Source organism: Quercus lobata, chromosome 5 (genome assembly GCF_001633185.2).
Source record: "Quercus lobata isolate SW786 chromosome 5, ValleyOak3.0 Primary Assembly, whole genome shotgun sequence".
NCBI classification, from domain to species: domain Eukaryota; kingdom Viridiplantae; phylum Streptophyta; class Magnoliopsida; order Fagales; family Fagaceae; genus Quercus; species Quercus lobata.
The window spans coordinates 7,302,076-7,319,309 of record NC_044908.1 but is presented as its reverse complement, the minus strand read 5'-3'; the positions used below and the strand labels follow the sequence as shown (position 1 = coordinate 7,319,309).

Sequence of the window (17,234 nt, the reverse complement as noted above, 5' to 3'; positions counted from 1 at the left end):
ATTTAGGTGTGAGTGAGTTTTGCTATTGTTCCCAAACTCACGTTTAAGTCTAGAGTCTATTTTAGGGTGTTTTGTCACAAAATAGCCAAAGGGGGAGATTGTAAGGTTGAATTTAATCAACCATGTGTTGGCTTTATTCCGTGACATATTTGCTTGTAATACAACACTTAGAAACCCTGTATTTAGGTGGGAATCATGTAAGGGTAGTGTGTGAAAGAGTGTGAAGAAATGCTTAGGACTGTGCAGTGAAGCAGAGACTCGCGGCTGGATCTCACGGGAGGCTCGTGGCTTGCAAGCCGCCAAAAGTTGCACACACGCAGAGCATGCAGGGGAGCTGAACAGTCATGCCAGCTGGAGCACTACAGGACAAAAATCTAGACTGGCCATTCAGTTAGCTTACGACTTGAACTCGCGACTCAGTTAAGTCACGAGGTCAAGTCGCCAGCCAACCCTGTTTTGGAAAAACTGACTCTTCGCATTTCATTCTCACAACAGTATAAATACCCCTCATTCCCACAAAATATGTGTGGTTATTCAGAAAGAAAAACCCTAAGAGAGGTTTCTTCAAAACACTCACCCAATTAGAGAGAGCTACTCATTTCTTAGAGAGAAATCTTTGTAGTCTCTTCTCATTTCCTCTCTCATTGTAATGCCTATTGAGAGGAGATTTCTATCCAAACACTACCCACACTCATTTAGAGTGTTGAGTATCTTTGGAGCTTTCGGAAGCATTGGAAGATGCCAAGGATGGTGGATGCTATGGATTATAGCAGAATTCGGTAAGTTAGAAAAGAAAAAGGTTCGGCGCAACCTCGTTGGAGCAAGAAGCTTGGAGGGTTTAAGTACATTGGGTAGATTAGGTTTGGAGGATCTATTGCTGTTCATGTATCCCAACTACATTTTCTAGTGGACTATTGACTGCTTGGAGGGCGGCGGAGAGATTTTACGCTGAGGGCTTCGGTTTCCTCTTCGATAACACATTGTGTGTTGTCCTTGTGTTTGCATCTCTCTTCCCTTAGTCTTTGCCTTTTATTTTTTGCTGTGGATGTGATTTTAATTGGCTTAGATTGTTTACCAATTCTGTTTTATAGCTTTTGTTCATTTTCCGCACACTAGTTGTTTGACATAAAACTTGAATTGGTTATTTGTAATTGGAGGTCTAAACGTTCAAGGGTGTTTTACATACTATTTGAACTTTCACTAATAAAATTTTTATGTCTATCTCAAAAAAAGAAAAAAAGAAAAAAAGAAGCAAATACCAAAAAAGAAAAATTATTGATTAGTTTTTTCTTTTTTAAGATTGGTAAGTTTTTACGTTAAAATGTTTTGGATTAAAACAAAAAATTAAATGAGTTTTGGGTTTCGGGTAGGGTGTGGATATCCATGGATAATATATTTTGGTAAGATTCGGGTATGGGTATTAATGGGTATTGATAAGCTGGTATCCATGGGCAAACTTTTCGGATAGGGTATGGGTATACCCGATCCATACCCTACCCATGGCCATCCCTAATCTTAACGACCTTTGGATTGCTCTGAAATATGAAAAAATTGCAGATGTTTGCTATAGATGTGGTCTCATTGGACACGAGAACACAAGCTGCCTTGAGCAAGTCTTCTCCCTGAAGAATCCAACAGGAGCCACCTTCAATGCAGCCGGCCCATGGTTAAGAGCAAACAACCATGAATCCCCCACAGGTTTGTATGATGCCACCCAACCTCCAGCGACTCCAGTCTCCCAATCTTCGTACACTGCCAGCCCATCCCCGGTACACGACACAGCTGTCCTGCCTCACACTGTTGCTGTCCAGCCCACGTCCTCAGATAAGAACAAACTGGTAGCAGCGTCAGAAAATGTAAGCGTGACTCCACTACCCCATGTACCAACCGTTGTACCATCCCATGGTATCGAGCCTTACACTGAGGACGTGGCCCAATCTACCTCTCAACCCGCTTCTTCTATGGAGCCCACCCAAAGCTGCAACCCACCACATATTTGGAGCCCAAAACCAAACCTGGAAAATTTCAATGCTCCCAATCGCCTAGGCCCATCACCCAAGTCTGGTAGTGCCAATGAAATTTTACCTGACCCTCTCCCTAAGGCTCACGTTAACCCCATCTCCTCCCAAGACTCACATCCAAACTCCACCTTCAACCAACCCCAACCCAACCACTCTCTTAAAAGAAAAATCACCCAAGAGGAGCTTGCTGTGTTCTCCAAAAGATTGAAAAAAACCATCAATGGCCCTGATCCTGTGTTTTTTGATCCGGTAACGGCAACCCTTATTCCACAATCGAGGGTTGAGTTCTCCGAAAGAGACAAACCCAGTGAGACCCCATCCAAAATCCATGGAGAATCACTCAAAACTAAGGCACGCAAAGTTCACACTCAACCAATCCAAGAATCAACTGCACCAAACAATCATATTTGTTCTGTTCTTTCGGCCGAGGAGGCGGGCCTTATCATGCCCCCAAATTTTGATTTTATGATTATCAGTGTACCTTGTCAATTTTAATATAGAGTTGATGTACTATATGTGTGTGCACAGTAAAATGGGAGTAGACAATTTTGTGGTGCTACGAATTGATGAGAAAATTAAAGTTTTAGTGCATACAAATTTAGTGAGGCAATTAAAATAAATAAATAAAAAGAAAAGAGAAAGATGTTTTATGAGCCTCTTGGAGACTAAAGATATAAGCTTAAGTGGATTTTAAACTCTAGCCCGCTACCCCACCAAGCCCACATCTCTGATGTGTTAAAATATAAGTTGGAGGAAAAGATAATTAGGGTTTGGGATAAGAAGGGTTTCATCACTAAGGAGGCTAGAAGGTGTATTTTTTCCTTGGAGTTAATTAAAGAGGCAACCAAAGGATTTCAGGTATGATTTTTTCAATTGTTAGAATCAAAGAATCAAAGGTTTAGAATTTTATCATGGATTACAATCTTAATATATGTATAGGACTTTCACGTTTTCGTTAGGGATAATATGTATTAAACCCCAAGTTGCCCACTGTGTGCATTCTAGTACAAGCTGTGAATTGAGAAAGGTTATGTATATGGCTTTACATCTCCTTTTGGTTATATGTATATTAAATCGTAGGTAGCCACTGTGAGTATTTTAGAACAAAGCCACGGATTACGAAACTCAATTCATTTATATAGCTTTACGTCTTCATTGGTTTATATATATATATATATATATATATATACACTAAATTCTAGAATTGGCCACCGTGTATATCCATGAACAAGTCACAGATCAAATCTTCAGTTATGAGGCTTTCACCCTTTTCAATTGTGGTTATATATATATTAGGATGGCTGTAAGGTTTTCTATTGTGGTTATATATATTAGGTGGCTTTAACGCTTTTGGGGTTATGTAGATTAACTTAAATCCTAATGTATTAGCTGCTGCCCCGGAGGTTTGATAAATTCAAGGAAACATATTTTTGGGTAGAGAAACTTTAATTTAATGTTAAAAGTGTTATTAGTTTAGCAAAGTATTTTCCTAGTGAGTTAGTTTGTATAATTCGATAAATTTTATATTTTGTGGTGGATAGTAAGTAATTTCTATGATTGAATATAGGTCTTATTTAAGAGTGTTTTGAAGCTTTTTGGAGGTTGTTTTGGCTGGACTTTCAAAGAGATTCAAGTGTTGTAAGTAATTATGCATAATATGCACAAGTTTTTTCCATTAGGTTCGTAGAAGTTAAAAGTTTTCAAAAGCTTTGTATTTCAAACTTATATTTTCTAAAATTTGTCAAAAGTATTTTTGTACCATTGAAAGAGAAATTTCAACTATTAAATAATGTTTTAAAGAGATACTTCGAATTTCAAATAAGTTTTGAATGTCCAAACCTCATTTAAAAGATAATTTCTAAACTAAACTATTTTCCGTAAATAATTGAGTTTCAATGTAAGTTTTCTAAAAAGGTCCTTGTTCTTTAGATTTGTTAAAACCAAGTGATTTCAAGGTCATATTCGTATTCTCCAAATGGTATTTAAAATGTTTCTTTTAGCAAATTTAATTTTCAGATTTACTCAAGAATTGTAATATATTTACATAAACTCCTTAGTCTCTATTCGTTCCCCAAGAGAGTCAAGCATCCTTTGATTTATGTTCTATTCGATATTGTGATCATTGATATGCCTCTGTATTTGAAAAGAAATTGTTAATATCAAGTAAATTATTATATTTTGTATAAACTTTGCTTTGTGATATGTGACTCAAAATAAGTTTTTTTTAGAATTGATTAGATATATCAGATATATGTGTAAATCCGCTTACAGGATTGTATGTGAGAATATGTGTTGATCCCTCACCAGCAGGGGTTAGATGTTGGTAACCGCCCACAGGATTGTATGTGAAAATATGTGATGTGTATATGTGAAACTGTGCTCTGATCAATTTTATGTATGTGTTTTCAAATGATTTTAAGATGTGATTACATATGTATTAGGTGATTCATTATATGCTTTGTGGAATAATTATTTTTGATATCATTGAATGAGCTTGCGAAAAAGTAAAATACTCGTGCTTTGCTTGACTCTATTCCGTTGTATATTCTGTATAATTACTTACTGGATGTGTGGCTCACCCCATCAATTACTATTTTTTCAGATTAAAGTGTAGTTGGGAATATAGAACCTTTGGATCGCTTTGTAAGGTGCAAGGTAGAGCATGGAGTTGTAGGCGATTTAAGTATTACTTGAAGATTTATAGAATTTTAGCTACTTTTATTTTGTACTTCATGTTTTATACAGTGGAGATTATTTCCTATTTGTGAAGTTTAGATTTTTGTAAGAGGTTTTTAAGAGTATTGTTTCTTTGGAGTATTAATTTTATTTTGGAATAATTCAATCTATGGAGTTATATAAGTTTAGCAGGTTAGTCATGCATCTAAATTCATGTTCCATGGATTTGGGTCATGACATGGCCATATCACATCTTGGCGCTATCAAGTCAGACCACACTCCCATTCTCTTAGACTCTCGTCCCACTGACTCCTTTGCTCATCGGCCTTTCCGCTTTGAAGCTGCTTGGACTAGAGACCCAAGATGTTATGAAGTCATTGACAATGCTTGGAGTGTCGAAGCCAATGGTTCTGAGTTAATAATATTGTGCAAAAGGCAGGAGGCCACATGATCAACTCTTAGGAAATGGAACAAAGAGGTTTTCGAGAAGTGTCAAGACAAGATTAGCACCATCCTTCGCAAGGTAAAATTGATCCAAGATAGGGATAGCTCTGACAATAATGGTTCTAACGAAAGCAAACTACAAGCTAAGCTTTCAGAGTGGCTTATTAGAAGTGAAATTCTTTGGCGCCAAAAATCCAGGGAACTGTGGTTGAAACATGGTGATAAAAACTCCAAATTCTTCCATTTGTCTACTATCATTCAGAGGAGGAGAAATAACATTGATGCTATTAAAGCAGAAAATGGTTCTTGCATATGTGAGTCAAGCCAAATCCGGAACCATTTCCTTAAGGGCTTCAATAGGGGTGTGTATGGGTCGGGTTAGGTCGGGTTGAGGGAATTTTTTGACCCAACCCACCATGGTGGGTCAAAAAAAATTCAACCCAACCCAACCCATCACATAAATTCAACCCAACCCAACCCAACCCACGTGGGTCGGGTTGGGTTGGGTTGAACCCATGGGTTTGACAATTTTTTATTTATTATTAAATTGAGTAGAAAAAAATATAAATATTAATATATTAAAAAAAATCTAAAGTTTAGTATCAATGTAACTCTTTGAAGGCTCAACACTAATGACTAAACAACAATAGCAATTTATTAGAATTTGTGTGAACTAATTGGCTTTTATATAGGATAGGAAGAATTGGTTATTTAAAAAAATTTATTAATTATATAATATTATATATATATCTATATATATATTAAATTAGTATTAGTAGAAGGAATTGAGGAAAAACAAATTATTAGATATATAATATATATTTAAATATATATATATATATATATATAAGTGCCCTACAATTGATTTTTATAAAAAAATTATTAAATATAAAATATATTTTAAATATATATTAAATATGGGTGGGTCGGGTCGGGTTTGACGGGTTTGTAATTTTATGACCCAAACCCTACCCGACCCGCTATAATAATTTTTTTGATAACCCAACCCAACCCACCAAGCCTTAAAAACCGACCCAACCCGGTGGGTCGGGTTGGGTTGGGTCGGGTTTGGCGGGTCGGTGGGTTTTCTACACACCCCTAGGCTTCAAAACTGTATTCTCTACAGATTATGCCTCATTCCCCACCAACTTGGAAAATCTGATAACTCCAGCAATCACACAAGAAGAAAATGACATCCTTAGTTGCATACCTTCCCTTGAGCTCATCAAGCAAACCTTGTTCCAAATGCAAGATCTCAAAGCACTTGGCCCTGACGGCTTCCCAGCAGTATTTTATATTGTAAGGTTGAATTTAATCAGCCATGTGTTGGCTTTATTCCGTGCCAAATTTGCTTATATTTCAGCACTTAAAAACCCTGTATTTAGGTGGGAATCATGTAAGGGTAGTGTGTGAGAGAGTGTGAAGAAATGCTCAAGACTGTGCAGTGAAGCAGGGACACGCGGCTGGATCTCGCGGGAGGCTCGCAGCTTGCAAGCCGCCAAAAGTTGCACACGCACAAAGCATGCAGGGGAGCTGAACAGTCATGCCAGCTAGAGCACTACAAGACAAAAATCTAGACTGGCCATTCAGTTAGCTTGCGGCTTGAACTCGCGACTCAGTCAAGTTGCAAGGTCAAGTCGCCAACTAACCCTGTTTTGGAAAATCTGACTCTTCGCATTCCATTCTCACACCAGTATAAATATCCCTCATTCCCACAAAATATGGGTGGCTATTCAGAAAGAAAAACCCTAAGAGAGGTTTCTTCAAAACACCCACCCAATTAAAGAGAGCTACTCATTCTTAGAGAGAAATCTTTGTAGTCTCTTCTCATTCCCTCTCTCATTGTCATACCTATTGAGAGAAGATTTCTATCCAAACACTACCCACACCCATTTAAAGTGTTGAGTGTTTTTGGAGTTTTAGGAAGTATTGGAAGATGTCAAGGATGGCGGATGCTATGGATTATAGCGGAATCCGGTAAGCTAGAAAAGAAAAAGGTTCGACGCAACCTCGTTGGAGCAAGAAGCTTGGAGGGCTTAGGTACATCGGATAGATTAGGCTTGGAGGGTCTATTGCTGTTCATGTATCCCAACTACATTTTCTAGTGGATTATTGACCGCTTGGAGGGTGGCGGAGAGGTTTTACACCGAGGGCTTCGGTTTCCTCTTCGATAACACATCGTGTGTTGTCCTTGTGTTTGCATCTTCCTTCCCTTTATCTTTGCATTTTATTTTTTTCTGTGGATGTGATTTATAATTGGCTTAGGTTGATTTCCAATTCTGTTTATAGCTTATGTTCATTTTCCACACACTAGTTGTTTGTCATAAAACTTGAATTGGTTATTTTGTATTTGGGGGTCTAAATGTTCAAAGGTGTTTTATACACTATTTGAACTTTCATATATAGACCATTGGCCTATTGTTGGAGAGACTGTGACAAAAGCCGTTACGTCTTTCTTTGTTTATGGTGTCATGCCCAAAGAAGTCAACAGCTCCCTAATTGTTTTGATCCCAAAGTCTCAATGTCCAATATCCTTCAACAATTTCAAACCAATGAGCCTATGCAACGTTGTGTATAAGGTTATTTCCAAACTGCTGATGGCCAAACTCAGACCTTTACTTCACAAGATTATCTCACCTTGCCAATCTACTTTCCTATGTGGAAGATGGATCACTAAGAATCAAGTGTTGGTCCAAGAATTGTTGCATAGCTTTAAAACAAGGAAGGTAAAGGCTGGTCTCATGGCTGTAAAACTAGATTTATAGAAGGCCTACGATAGGTGAATTGGGATTTCCTAAAAACTGTGCTGGCTAGATTTGGATTCAATGATGTGTTTGTTAACTAGATCATGACTTGTGTTGCATCGGTGCACTTTGAAGTTATGGTTAATGGAGGTAAATCAGAGCAATTTAAGCCAAGCAGAGGATTAAGGCAGGGGGATCCTTTGTCTCCTTATTTGTTTATTCTGGGGCAAGAAGTACTTTCTAGAATGATTGATAATACAGCCATAAAGGGCATCAAGGCAAGCATCAATGGACCGGCTATCACACATGTCATGTATGCTGATGACATCATTCTCTTCTCCAAGGCAACTAGAAGGGATGCTGCTAGACTTAATGCGTGTCTCCAAAAGTACTGCAACTGGCCTGGCCAAAAGCTCAACAAGAACAAATCAGGAATTTTTTTCTCTAAGTTTTCTCACAGCCAAGCCCGTAGAGCTATTAAACAAGTGCTCCAAATGAAGAGTCTCAAACAAGATGCAATGTACCTAGGTGTACCCCTCTTCTTGTCTAGAGCACCCTCAAAAGATTTCAAGTACTTGCAATATTGACTTGAAGCTAGGCTCATGGGTTGGAGAAGCAAGTCTATTTGGGCGGGCAGGTGCACCCTTATAAACTTAGTGGCTCAAACTCTTCCAACATATGTCATGTCCTCCTTTAACATCCCTTCCAAAATCTACGATCGCTTAGATGCAGCTACAAGGAGGTTTTGGTGGAAGCCTAAAGCCACTGAAGGTAAATTCCTTGCTTGGAAAGCTTGGGATAAGCTCTACCTACCGAAAGGTAAAGGCGGTCTTGGTTTTAAAAAAGCCAAAGACTCTAATAGAGCACTTCTTGCAAAACTAGCTTGGATGGTTGCATCTAAGAGAGATAGTTTATGCATGGAAATTCTTAGAGCCAAATACAAAGTTCGAAATGATTGGCTATTCAAGGAACCTCCAAAAGCTGCGTCTCCCATTTGGAAAGCCATCGAGGGGGTTAAAAGCATCATTGTCTAGGGCGCTTGCTACCTCATCGGAAATGGAGCTTCTATTAATGTTTGGCAAGACCCTTGGGTACCTTGGATCCAAGGCTTCAAGCCCCATCCAAGGTCAGTCAATTCCGATACTAATCCACTGATGGTCTCCCAGCTGATTGATCAAGTTTCTTTTATGTGGAATGTAAGCCTCATCAAAGATTTGTTTGAGCCTAACTCTGCCAATGCCATACTATCCATACACCTTCCACCTACCCCAAGGCCAGACAAGCTCATATGGACGTTAAACCCCAATGGAAAATTCTCTGTCAAATCAGCCTTCCATATTGTAACCCAACCCCCTTGTTCAGCACCTCATTTAGATGTCAATTGGAAAAAGCTTTGGAAGCTCAAAGCCCCTGAACGGATCAAAATGTTTCTTTGGAGATTAGGAACCAACAACATTCCAACGAAAGAAAATTTACTTCAAAGAATGGGCATAGATGACCCATCTTGTGTGCTATGTGGCGGTGAGATTGAATCTAGCTGCCACCTCTTCTTTAAGTGCCCAGTTGCTAGAGCAATTTGGTACTCCAGCTGCTGGGGCCTTAGAGCTGATAAGTTGCACATCTCCTCCAGCTCTGACATTATCAAGCTAGTATTGAATCCACCCCAAGCCTTATGCCTTCAAGAAGATCAATGGCATATATCCTTGAACATGGCTCATATAATTGATGAAATTTGGCATCTGAGAAATAGAACCACATATCAGGAGGCTCAAATTGATATCTTTGATTCTATCAAGCAGATTCAACTTAAGTTCCAAGAATTTTCCACTTTGATTACTTTGGAGACACTCCCTACTGCTCAAGCAAAGCACCTATTTTGGGAGCCGCCTCCCATTGGCTGGATAAAGCTTAATGTTGATGCGGCCATAACTGAATCCTTCTCCACTCTTGCAGTTGTGGCTAGAGATCATAAGGGCACAGTCATTAAAGTTTGGTCCAAGCTTCACCAACCTTGCTCCCCCATTGTTGCTGAGGCCTATGCAATCCTTTGGGCAATGCAACTTGCAAACCATGAACAATGGAGTCATGTTCAAATCGAAGGAGATGCAAAGCAATGTTTTGACCCTCTTTCAGTTGAAGATGTCCCACCTGATTGGTCTATCAGTAATATTATTAGTAGTATCTTAAGTCTTAAAATTTGTTTTGTGAGTGTTTGTTTTCGTTGGGTCAATAGAGTGTGCAATGCTGCAACTCATGCTACTGCAAAGCACTCAGTAGCATCTAAAATGTCTCTTTGTTGTAATAAGGACAATCTTCCCTGTGCGGTTTACTCTGCTTGTATGGATGATTGCCTCCACGTTCCTTTATTTTGAATGAAATTTGAAGTTTATCCAAAAAAAAAAAAAAAAAGTTGCAAGTAATGAGAGTGTAACATTTTTCCCCCTTTCTTTTTGATAAACAAGAGAATTCATTCCTTTTGATTGATGGTCAAGAAATTTGGACAAATTTGACTCTTAATTTTAGCAAAGCATGTTTAAGCAATATTTCCATTATTAGTTTCAAAGTAAACAGCGTAGTCAGAATTTTAGCATCTTCCACTCCTCTACAATATTCCAATCAACACATTTTTTTTTTTTTTTTCCATTAATTTGTCAAATTTAGGGCCCTTTGTGGTTGGACAGGAAACAGGGAAGAACGAAAAAGGTGGCAATGCAAGAAACATTAAATTCCAATTTCAAATTTTAGTAAATTGGACCATGAAGATTCGGAAACCTAGATTTATGTCCCTTTTATGGAGATCTCTCTAGTCTAAAGGAAAAATTATTTGTAAGACGGAAGGAACAGCAATATGCGGATTTAACAGATGTGTGAGATTTATCAAACTTGAGATAAGTACCTTTGAGAAATCCATTTCTCTCGAAAAAAAGGGTAAACTAAATCCAATTACTCTTGACTAATTCATCTTAACATTAATATATTTTAGGTAGGCTTCAAATTGAGTGAATCAGTATGACCATTATCTTATTTGAAAAAAAAAAAAAAAAACGTCATGTTCACAATATATATTTTCATAGCAAATTTTAAATGGAATGTTGTTACTGAATGTTGTTGGTAGATAAAAAAGTAATTTCAATAGTTATTTCAAATTAAAACAAATAACAATTTAACACTTAAAGACCTGTTGTAAAAGTGTTGTGGTTTATGGATGTAGCACTTCTCTGTCTAAAAATGAACTCATTACTAATCCTACTCCAAACAACCGGGCTTGTTATTCTCCTTTTTTCTATAATTTAATCTTCGACTTTCATTAAGGCAATATCATGATTGAAACATTATATATAGATAAATCTAATTAAAAGGAGGCTAACCTCAATCATAGAAGAGAAGTGTAATCCAACGAACTGAAGAAGGAAAATCATAACTAAAATACAACTAAATTGTTGATATCAATCGTCTATTACTTTATCTATTTTTGAGATAAACACAAAAGCTTAGTTGTTTTTATTTTTTATTTTGCTTCTTCAATTACCGTTAATCTATTTCTTCTCAAAAAAAATTTTTTACCGTTAATCTATGAGTTAAAGTTTAATTAATCAATCATTGGAGCGCGATATTTGTTGACTATTATGTTTAGGTCAAACAATTTTTTTTTTTTTTTAAATTGACTTTAGATTTATTATCAGATTAATAATTTTTAAGTTTAAGCAACATGGTAGTCTAAGTGGCATAAAAGTAATATTTTATTTTACTCATTAACTACTTCAGTATTTTTCATCAATTATTTAACAAGTATGACTATTTTAACATAAAGCAAAAAGGTTAGAGACTGAACTTTTACATTTGAAATATTAGGATTAAAAAAATAGTAATTTACCCAACGTAAATGAATCCCACGGCTACTTTAGCATCAATTTCAATAATTATGTAAGGCGTGTCAAATCTATCAACAATATAGCATCCATTTCAATTATTAGGTCATGAATGCCTAATTGCAACGCTAAACGTAGCAAAGCTAAGCAAGGGTTGAGCTGTTTCTAGTCAAGGGCCAACTTGTACTTATATGTATAGCAAGAATAGAAGAAAGCTTCTAAAAATCATTACTCCTAGTCCTTTGTTTTGTGGCTATATTATCTCAGCAAGTTAAACTAATATTGGGTCTTTTTCAAGGATCTACGATGGGCTCAAAGCCCTCTTTCAACATCACCCTAAATCCATAACCATGATCCCATTCCATTTTAGGCCCACATGATCCAACAACACTAAAGTTGGATTTATAATTCCCCATGGTTTTGCCAAACTAACAGCAACTCACGATGATAAAGGGTGGTCATTTTCTCTCTCCTAAATACAGCTCAGAAAGATGATTCTTTGGTATGACTCAATAACCAATTTAGCCCCAACCGTTGAATCCAGCGTAGACCCTGTCTCTCTCTCTCTGTCTCTCCTCCATTTCTGAGAAGGTGAGGAAAAAAAAAAAAAAAAAACTCTTCGATTCGATCTCTTCCGGCCATTTACACGTTCGAATCAATCAATCAATGCCTTTCTCACCAACCCGTTTGACTAATTCATTTGATCCCTCACAAAGATCAAGAGACAAAATCCCAGAAACCTCAGATTCAGACACAATCATCCTTGATTCCTCAATAGCTGCTAATGTCGTGTACACGCAAATTTGATATCTTTTGGACCAAACCCATTTGACCCATTTCTCTAAAATCCTCAAACACAAAAATCCGAGTACCACAAACACCCAGATTCAAAAATTTAGAAACTTTTTCCCCAGACCGATTTCTATGGTTCCCAAATCTCACAAGATTCTGAATCAGTCTGAAGAACAAAGAGAAATCAACCATTTGGGAAGAAACCCATTTGACCCAATTGGTTGACTTTACATGGGAGCTAGAGAATCACAGGTACCCAGATTCAAAAAACCATACCTATGCCTAAACCCTAGCTTTCATAGCTGAAAATCAATCATCTGGGGTTGGACCCAGATGCAAGAAAAGACTTTGGAATCTAATCCAAACCCTGAAGTTAGATAAATTTATAATTTTTTTTTTAATTTTTTTTTCATTGTTGTTCCATGGAACAACCATCATTACCACCAACAACCTTGGTGTTCCTAGTATTTGGCTTTGCCATTAGTATCCTTGCATTCTATGTCGAGTCCCAATCACCAACTGATTCGAACTCTCTTTCACCTCAATCACCTCCACCTCCACCTCCACCTCCTCCACCACCTCCGCCATCATATCCACCACCTTCTCCTCCTCCGCCGCCGCCTCCTCCGCCGCCTCCACCTCCATTAGGTTTGACAGATCCGCCGCCTCCTCTGCCACCTCCATCTCCATTAGATAAGACAGCTCCGCGGCCTCCATCGGCAGCTCTACCGCCTCCAGTACTGCCACCACGACAGAACCATAAATTTAACCAAAATCCCGTTCCCCCAGATCTACGTTCATACGCAAGGCATAAACAGAAGACTCTCAATCATGGGAAGAAGATTGGAATATTGTTTATGGTTATCGCCACAATCCTCCAAATTGGTGTGGTGGGATTCTTGATTTTCAAGAGAAGGCAGCTCCTGAAGCTCAAGGACACATTTTAGACTTGTAATTGGATTGAAAAATTGGAAAATTTTTTAAGGTCATGTTGGAGTTTTACTCTCAACAATTCTTTTATTCCAAGCGGCACAGCGTTGTAATTTTTTTGGAGGACGTGAATGGCGGATTCATTGGAGCATCGGGCATTTGTAAATGGGTAATTGTTGATTTGGAAAATTTTCTTTCACTTTGTTTATTAATTTGTTCTTATTGGTTTAAAGTACACGGCTTATAATTGATAGAAGGAGAAACCCTTTTGCCCTTTGTTGTTGAGCTCATTAGTTTCATGTTAAATTCTGCTAACTTGTGTGAATGTATAACAATGTCAGGATCGTGGAAATTTTACAATGACAATTTTTAGTGTTATTTCTTCAAGATTTGTTTGATTGATATTGTTTTTATAGTTGTTATAATTCAGTTTGTGTTTCATTTATTAGAGAAAAGTGTTATCTTCCTCAAATTTGTTCATTAGTCATGGTTTATATGTGTGAGATTGGAATTGATTGTGAGTTACCTGTTTATTAATTGTGAACTTACTTAATCTTATGAGAGTTGAAATTAATACAGGAGAAACTGAGGCAACAAATTTGAACTCTTGATTTAAATCAAAACATCAAGAGGAAATTTGTTAGTCCCACAATTTAAAATGTTCTATCATTCTCGGATACGTCTATAATAAAATTATAAGAATTAATAAATTATTTTTATGCATCCTTATGTTTTGGCCAAAAATTTTCCAGAAGTTTGCTGATTGCGCTTCATTAAAATGAGATGTTTTATTTCATTGTTTTAGCTGTGCCCTTTTCATTCTTGTAAAAATTCTGTTTTGGTGTCCCTTTACCTCTCAGTTTAGTTTCATTTTCAAATTAAGTCTTCATTAAAGCATAAACATGGTAGCGTTCTTAACAATGTTTAATTCATTGTCATTTTTCTTTTTGCTTCTACATTTATTTCCATTTTACATGGATTATAGGTGGCAAAACACATACAAAAGCAATAACTAGTGATAATTCATGTTGATTTATCTGGTCATTGGCGTTAAGGTTTTTTTTTTTGAGAAGCGTCTGAGTAAAGTTATATGTTTGCTATATAGCTATTGTTTTGTGTTGAATATAGTCCTAAAACTATGTTGATTTACCAGAAAGAATGTTTCTGTGATTGTATAATTAATCCTTTTGGAATGCATTTATGGATTAAGTAGGCCAATAAGCGAGGTGAAGGCTAAGGATGTGGGTTCAAGACGCACTGGCATTGTGTGTGTCATTGCCAATAAAACAAAGGCATTTATAGTTCCTAAAGCATTTCAAAGTTTGTTGTTAGATGAGGGTTCTGCAGAACCTGTAGGCTTTTATTTTCATTTTCTTTGTCAGTGGTATAGATTAGACCATCAATGGTATTTAAATGATAGTGTTTTAATACCTTAGGTGATAGTACTCAGGTCAGTTTGCCAGGGTAGAGGAGAGACATTGACAGCTGAGCACACATAAGAGAAGCTCTCTCTTTATCATTCAAGAATGCTTACAACTCTTAAATGGTTTGGTAGAATAGCTCCTTCCCGTGCTATATGCATATCCATGTACAATGGATAGTTAAATAGAGTTCAGGAATTCTATGTCTTATTGTCCTAGTTTAGTGGGAGTTGCAAACGCATTTATAACAAAGAATGGTAGTTAGATGTGCAAAACAATTGATGATAGTTAAGGGTATTCTTATGGAAATCCCAGTCTTCCTAACTTATATGTTGGTTGTCAAATATGTGTTGCATTGAGTAGATTGTACCCTGCTTGGCATTTCTTCAAGTTGTAGGTATGCAGGGCATTTTATAGGACATTTGGCATGCTGGGCACATGAGAGCATTAATGTCATAATGGAATTGTAATCAATACATGCATGCTGTTGAATGATATGAGGGAAGAGGACAGAAGATGTGATGGCAAGTGCTCTCCATTTGTCGCAGGTTTGAGTTTGGGAATTAACCTCTCTAAAATTGGTGTAAGACTGTACTTACTAATTACTAACTATGTCTTCAAACCTTGCAAAATTAGGAGAGCTTTGTATTTTTGAGTAAAATACTAGTTGAGATTTGTCAAGAGTTTTATCATTCAACTAGTTCTTATTCTCCCTTCCCAACTATTAACTTAAAAAAAAAAAAGAAAAAAAAAAGAGATTTTGAAATCTGCAGTTCTACAATCAAATATACATATATACATATAACCATATAAATTGGTAATATAAGATGATGGCACAAATGTTTCTTCTAAGTCATGCAAATAAAACATCCCAAATGTATATGTGAGCGCTCCAGAATTATAAAGGGTTGTTGATTGACTTGACTGGTTAATCTGGCCCAACTGAGTATGTGCTTTTTTTTTTTTTTGCTAATTTGGGTTTGTGCTCTTGGTCCAAAATGTGTCATTACATTATAAAACATGTGAAGGTGCACTTGGACGAAAACGTCTCATTAGAAGCCATACAGAAGAAGGTGCACTTGGACCAAAGCGTGTCATGAGAAGTCATACATGGCCTGGCTTAGCATACAATTGTGGCATTTCAAAGTGTGAAAATGACCAAAATGTATCATGAGAAGGCATTCAATTTATTTGTTTTATAAGTAAAATATTTAAAAATTTAAAGTCTCCCTTCTATTTATTTTTATTTATAGCTAATTCAAATTTGGCTTATTTGAATGAGTCGCACACAGCCATTTTTTAAGCCGAATATTAAGATACAAAATTTAGGATTAACGCAAGAACAATTGGAACTGCTTTGCAAACCTATTCCCATAGGATAGGGATAACTTGTTTTCGGTACATGTTCTTTAAAGAATCTGATTGTCCTCCCACTTCCAGCAGTGTCTAGGAAATCCTTTTGTCAACTCTATATTGTAGCCATAATAATTTGAGCAATGCTAAGGGAAATTGTTATCATTATCTTTCTTCACAACTCTATACTTATTTATTTATTTTTATTAGACTTTATTGGTTGTTGAGTGATAAATAGAGCAAAATCACTTCAATATGGACCCAGAGTTAATACCATTTTTATAATAATTTTACATCTCTTGAATGATAATAATTTCAAATGAACATCCACACCATGCTAGGACTACTATAAAAATGCATCAGAACCTCATCTAAGCACATAATCACCATTATCATCAAACAAAAACTAGTTGTGGACAAGATTTGTATCTCAAATATTCAAAGCTAAAAAAAATTTCTTCTTTTTTTGGTTAAACAAGCTCATAATATTTAACAAGAAAACCATTGGTTTATTACAAAAAAAAAAACTCGGGTTTATCAAAAGTCAAATTCAACTTTATCAAAAGCCAGCCCACTATAGGGGGCAGGTCATACAAAATATAGAAATCGTATCTTATACAACTCTCATTTTTGGTAAGCTATCAGCACATCTATTGGATTCCCTATAGACATGTGAAACTATACGGTTAAGGAAGTTCTTCATTCGGCTCCTGCAATCAGTTAAAAGATGTTCCAACATAAGGTTTATGTAAGACAGGTTAGTAAGCATATATACAAGCATATCTAGTTGCTTAGCAAGAGAAAGCTGAAGGCTGAAGTGTTATTAACATGGACTCTCGCACAATTTATGAGCTTACTATAAAATTCAAGTCCAAAATAAAAACCCAAAATTGACGCTGTTTACCGAATAAGAAGAAGTCCTTGGCAAAAAGTCCCCTCTCTATAAATTTTATTTTTTTAATTATTATTATTATTATTATTATT

General features: G+C 36.6%; 4 protein-coding genes across 4 annotated transcripts; all 4 read left to right on the top strand.

Annotated features, from left to right (window-relative positions):
• Positions 1-1,499: 1,499 nt before the first annotated feature.
• Positions 1,500-2,516, top strand: LOC115989870. The gene has a single exon (XM_031113749.1). It carries the CDS (start codon positions 1,500-1,502, stop codon positions 2,514-2,516), a length of 1,017 nt encoding a protein of 338 aa, XP_030969609.1.
• Positions 2,517-8,487: 5,971 nt separating this feature from the next.
• On the top strand, positions 8,488-8,919 carry LOC115989869 (uncharacterized mitochondrial protein AtMg00310-like). The gene has a single exon (XM_031113748.1). It carries the CDS (start codon positions 8,488-8,490, stop codon positions 8,917-8,919), a length of 432 nt encoding a protein of 143 aa, XP_030969608.1.
• Positions 8,920-9,369: 450 nt separating this feature from the next.
• On the top strand, positions 9,370-10,257 carry LOC115989868. Its single transcript, XM_031113747.1, has one exon. It carries the CDS (start codon positions 9,370-9,372, stop codon positions 10,255-10,257), a length of 888 nt encoding a protein of 295 aa, XP_030969607.1.
• A 1,929-nt stretch (positions 10,258-12,186) lies between these two features.
• On the top strand, positions 12,187-13,874 carry LOC115988507 (leucine-rich repeat extensin-like protein 6). The gene has a single exon (XM_031112080.1). It carries the CDS (start codon positions 12,969-12,971, stop codon positions 13,491-13,493), a length of 525 nt encoding a protein of 174 aa, XP_030967940.1. The 5' UTR covers positions 12,187-12,968; the 3' UTR covers positions 13,494-13,874.
• Positions 13,875-17,234: the final 3,360 nt, after the last annotated feature.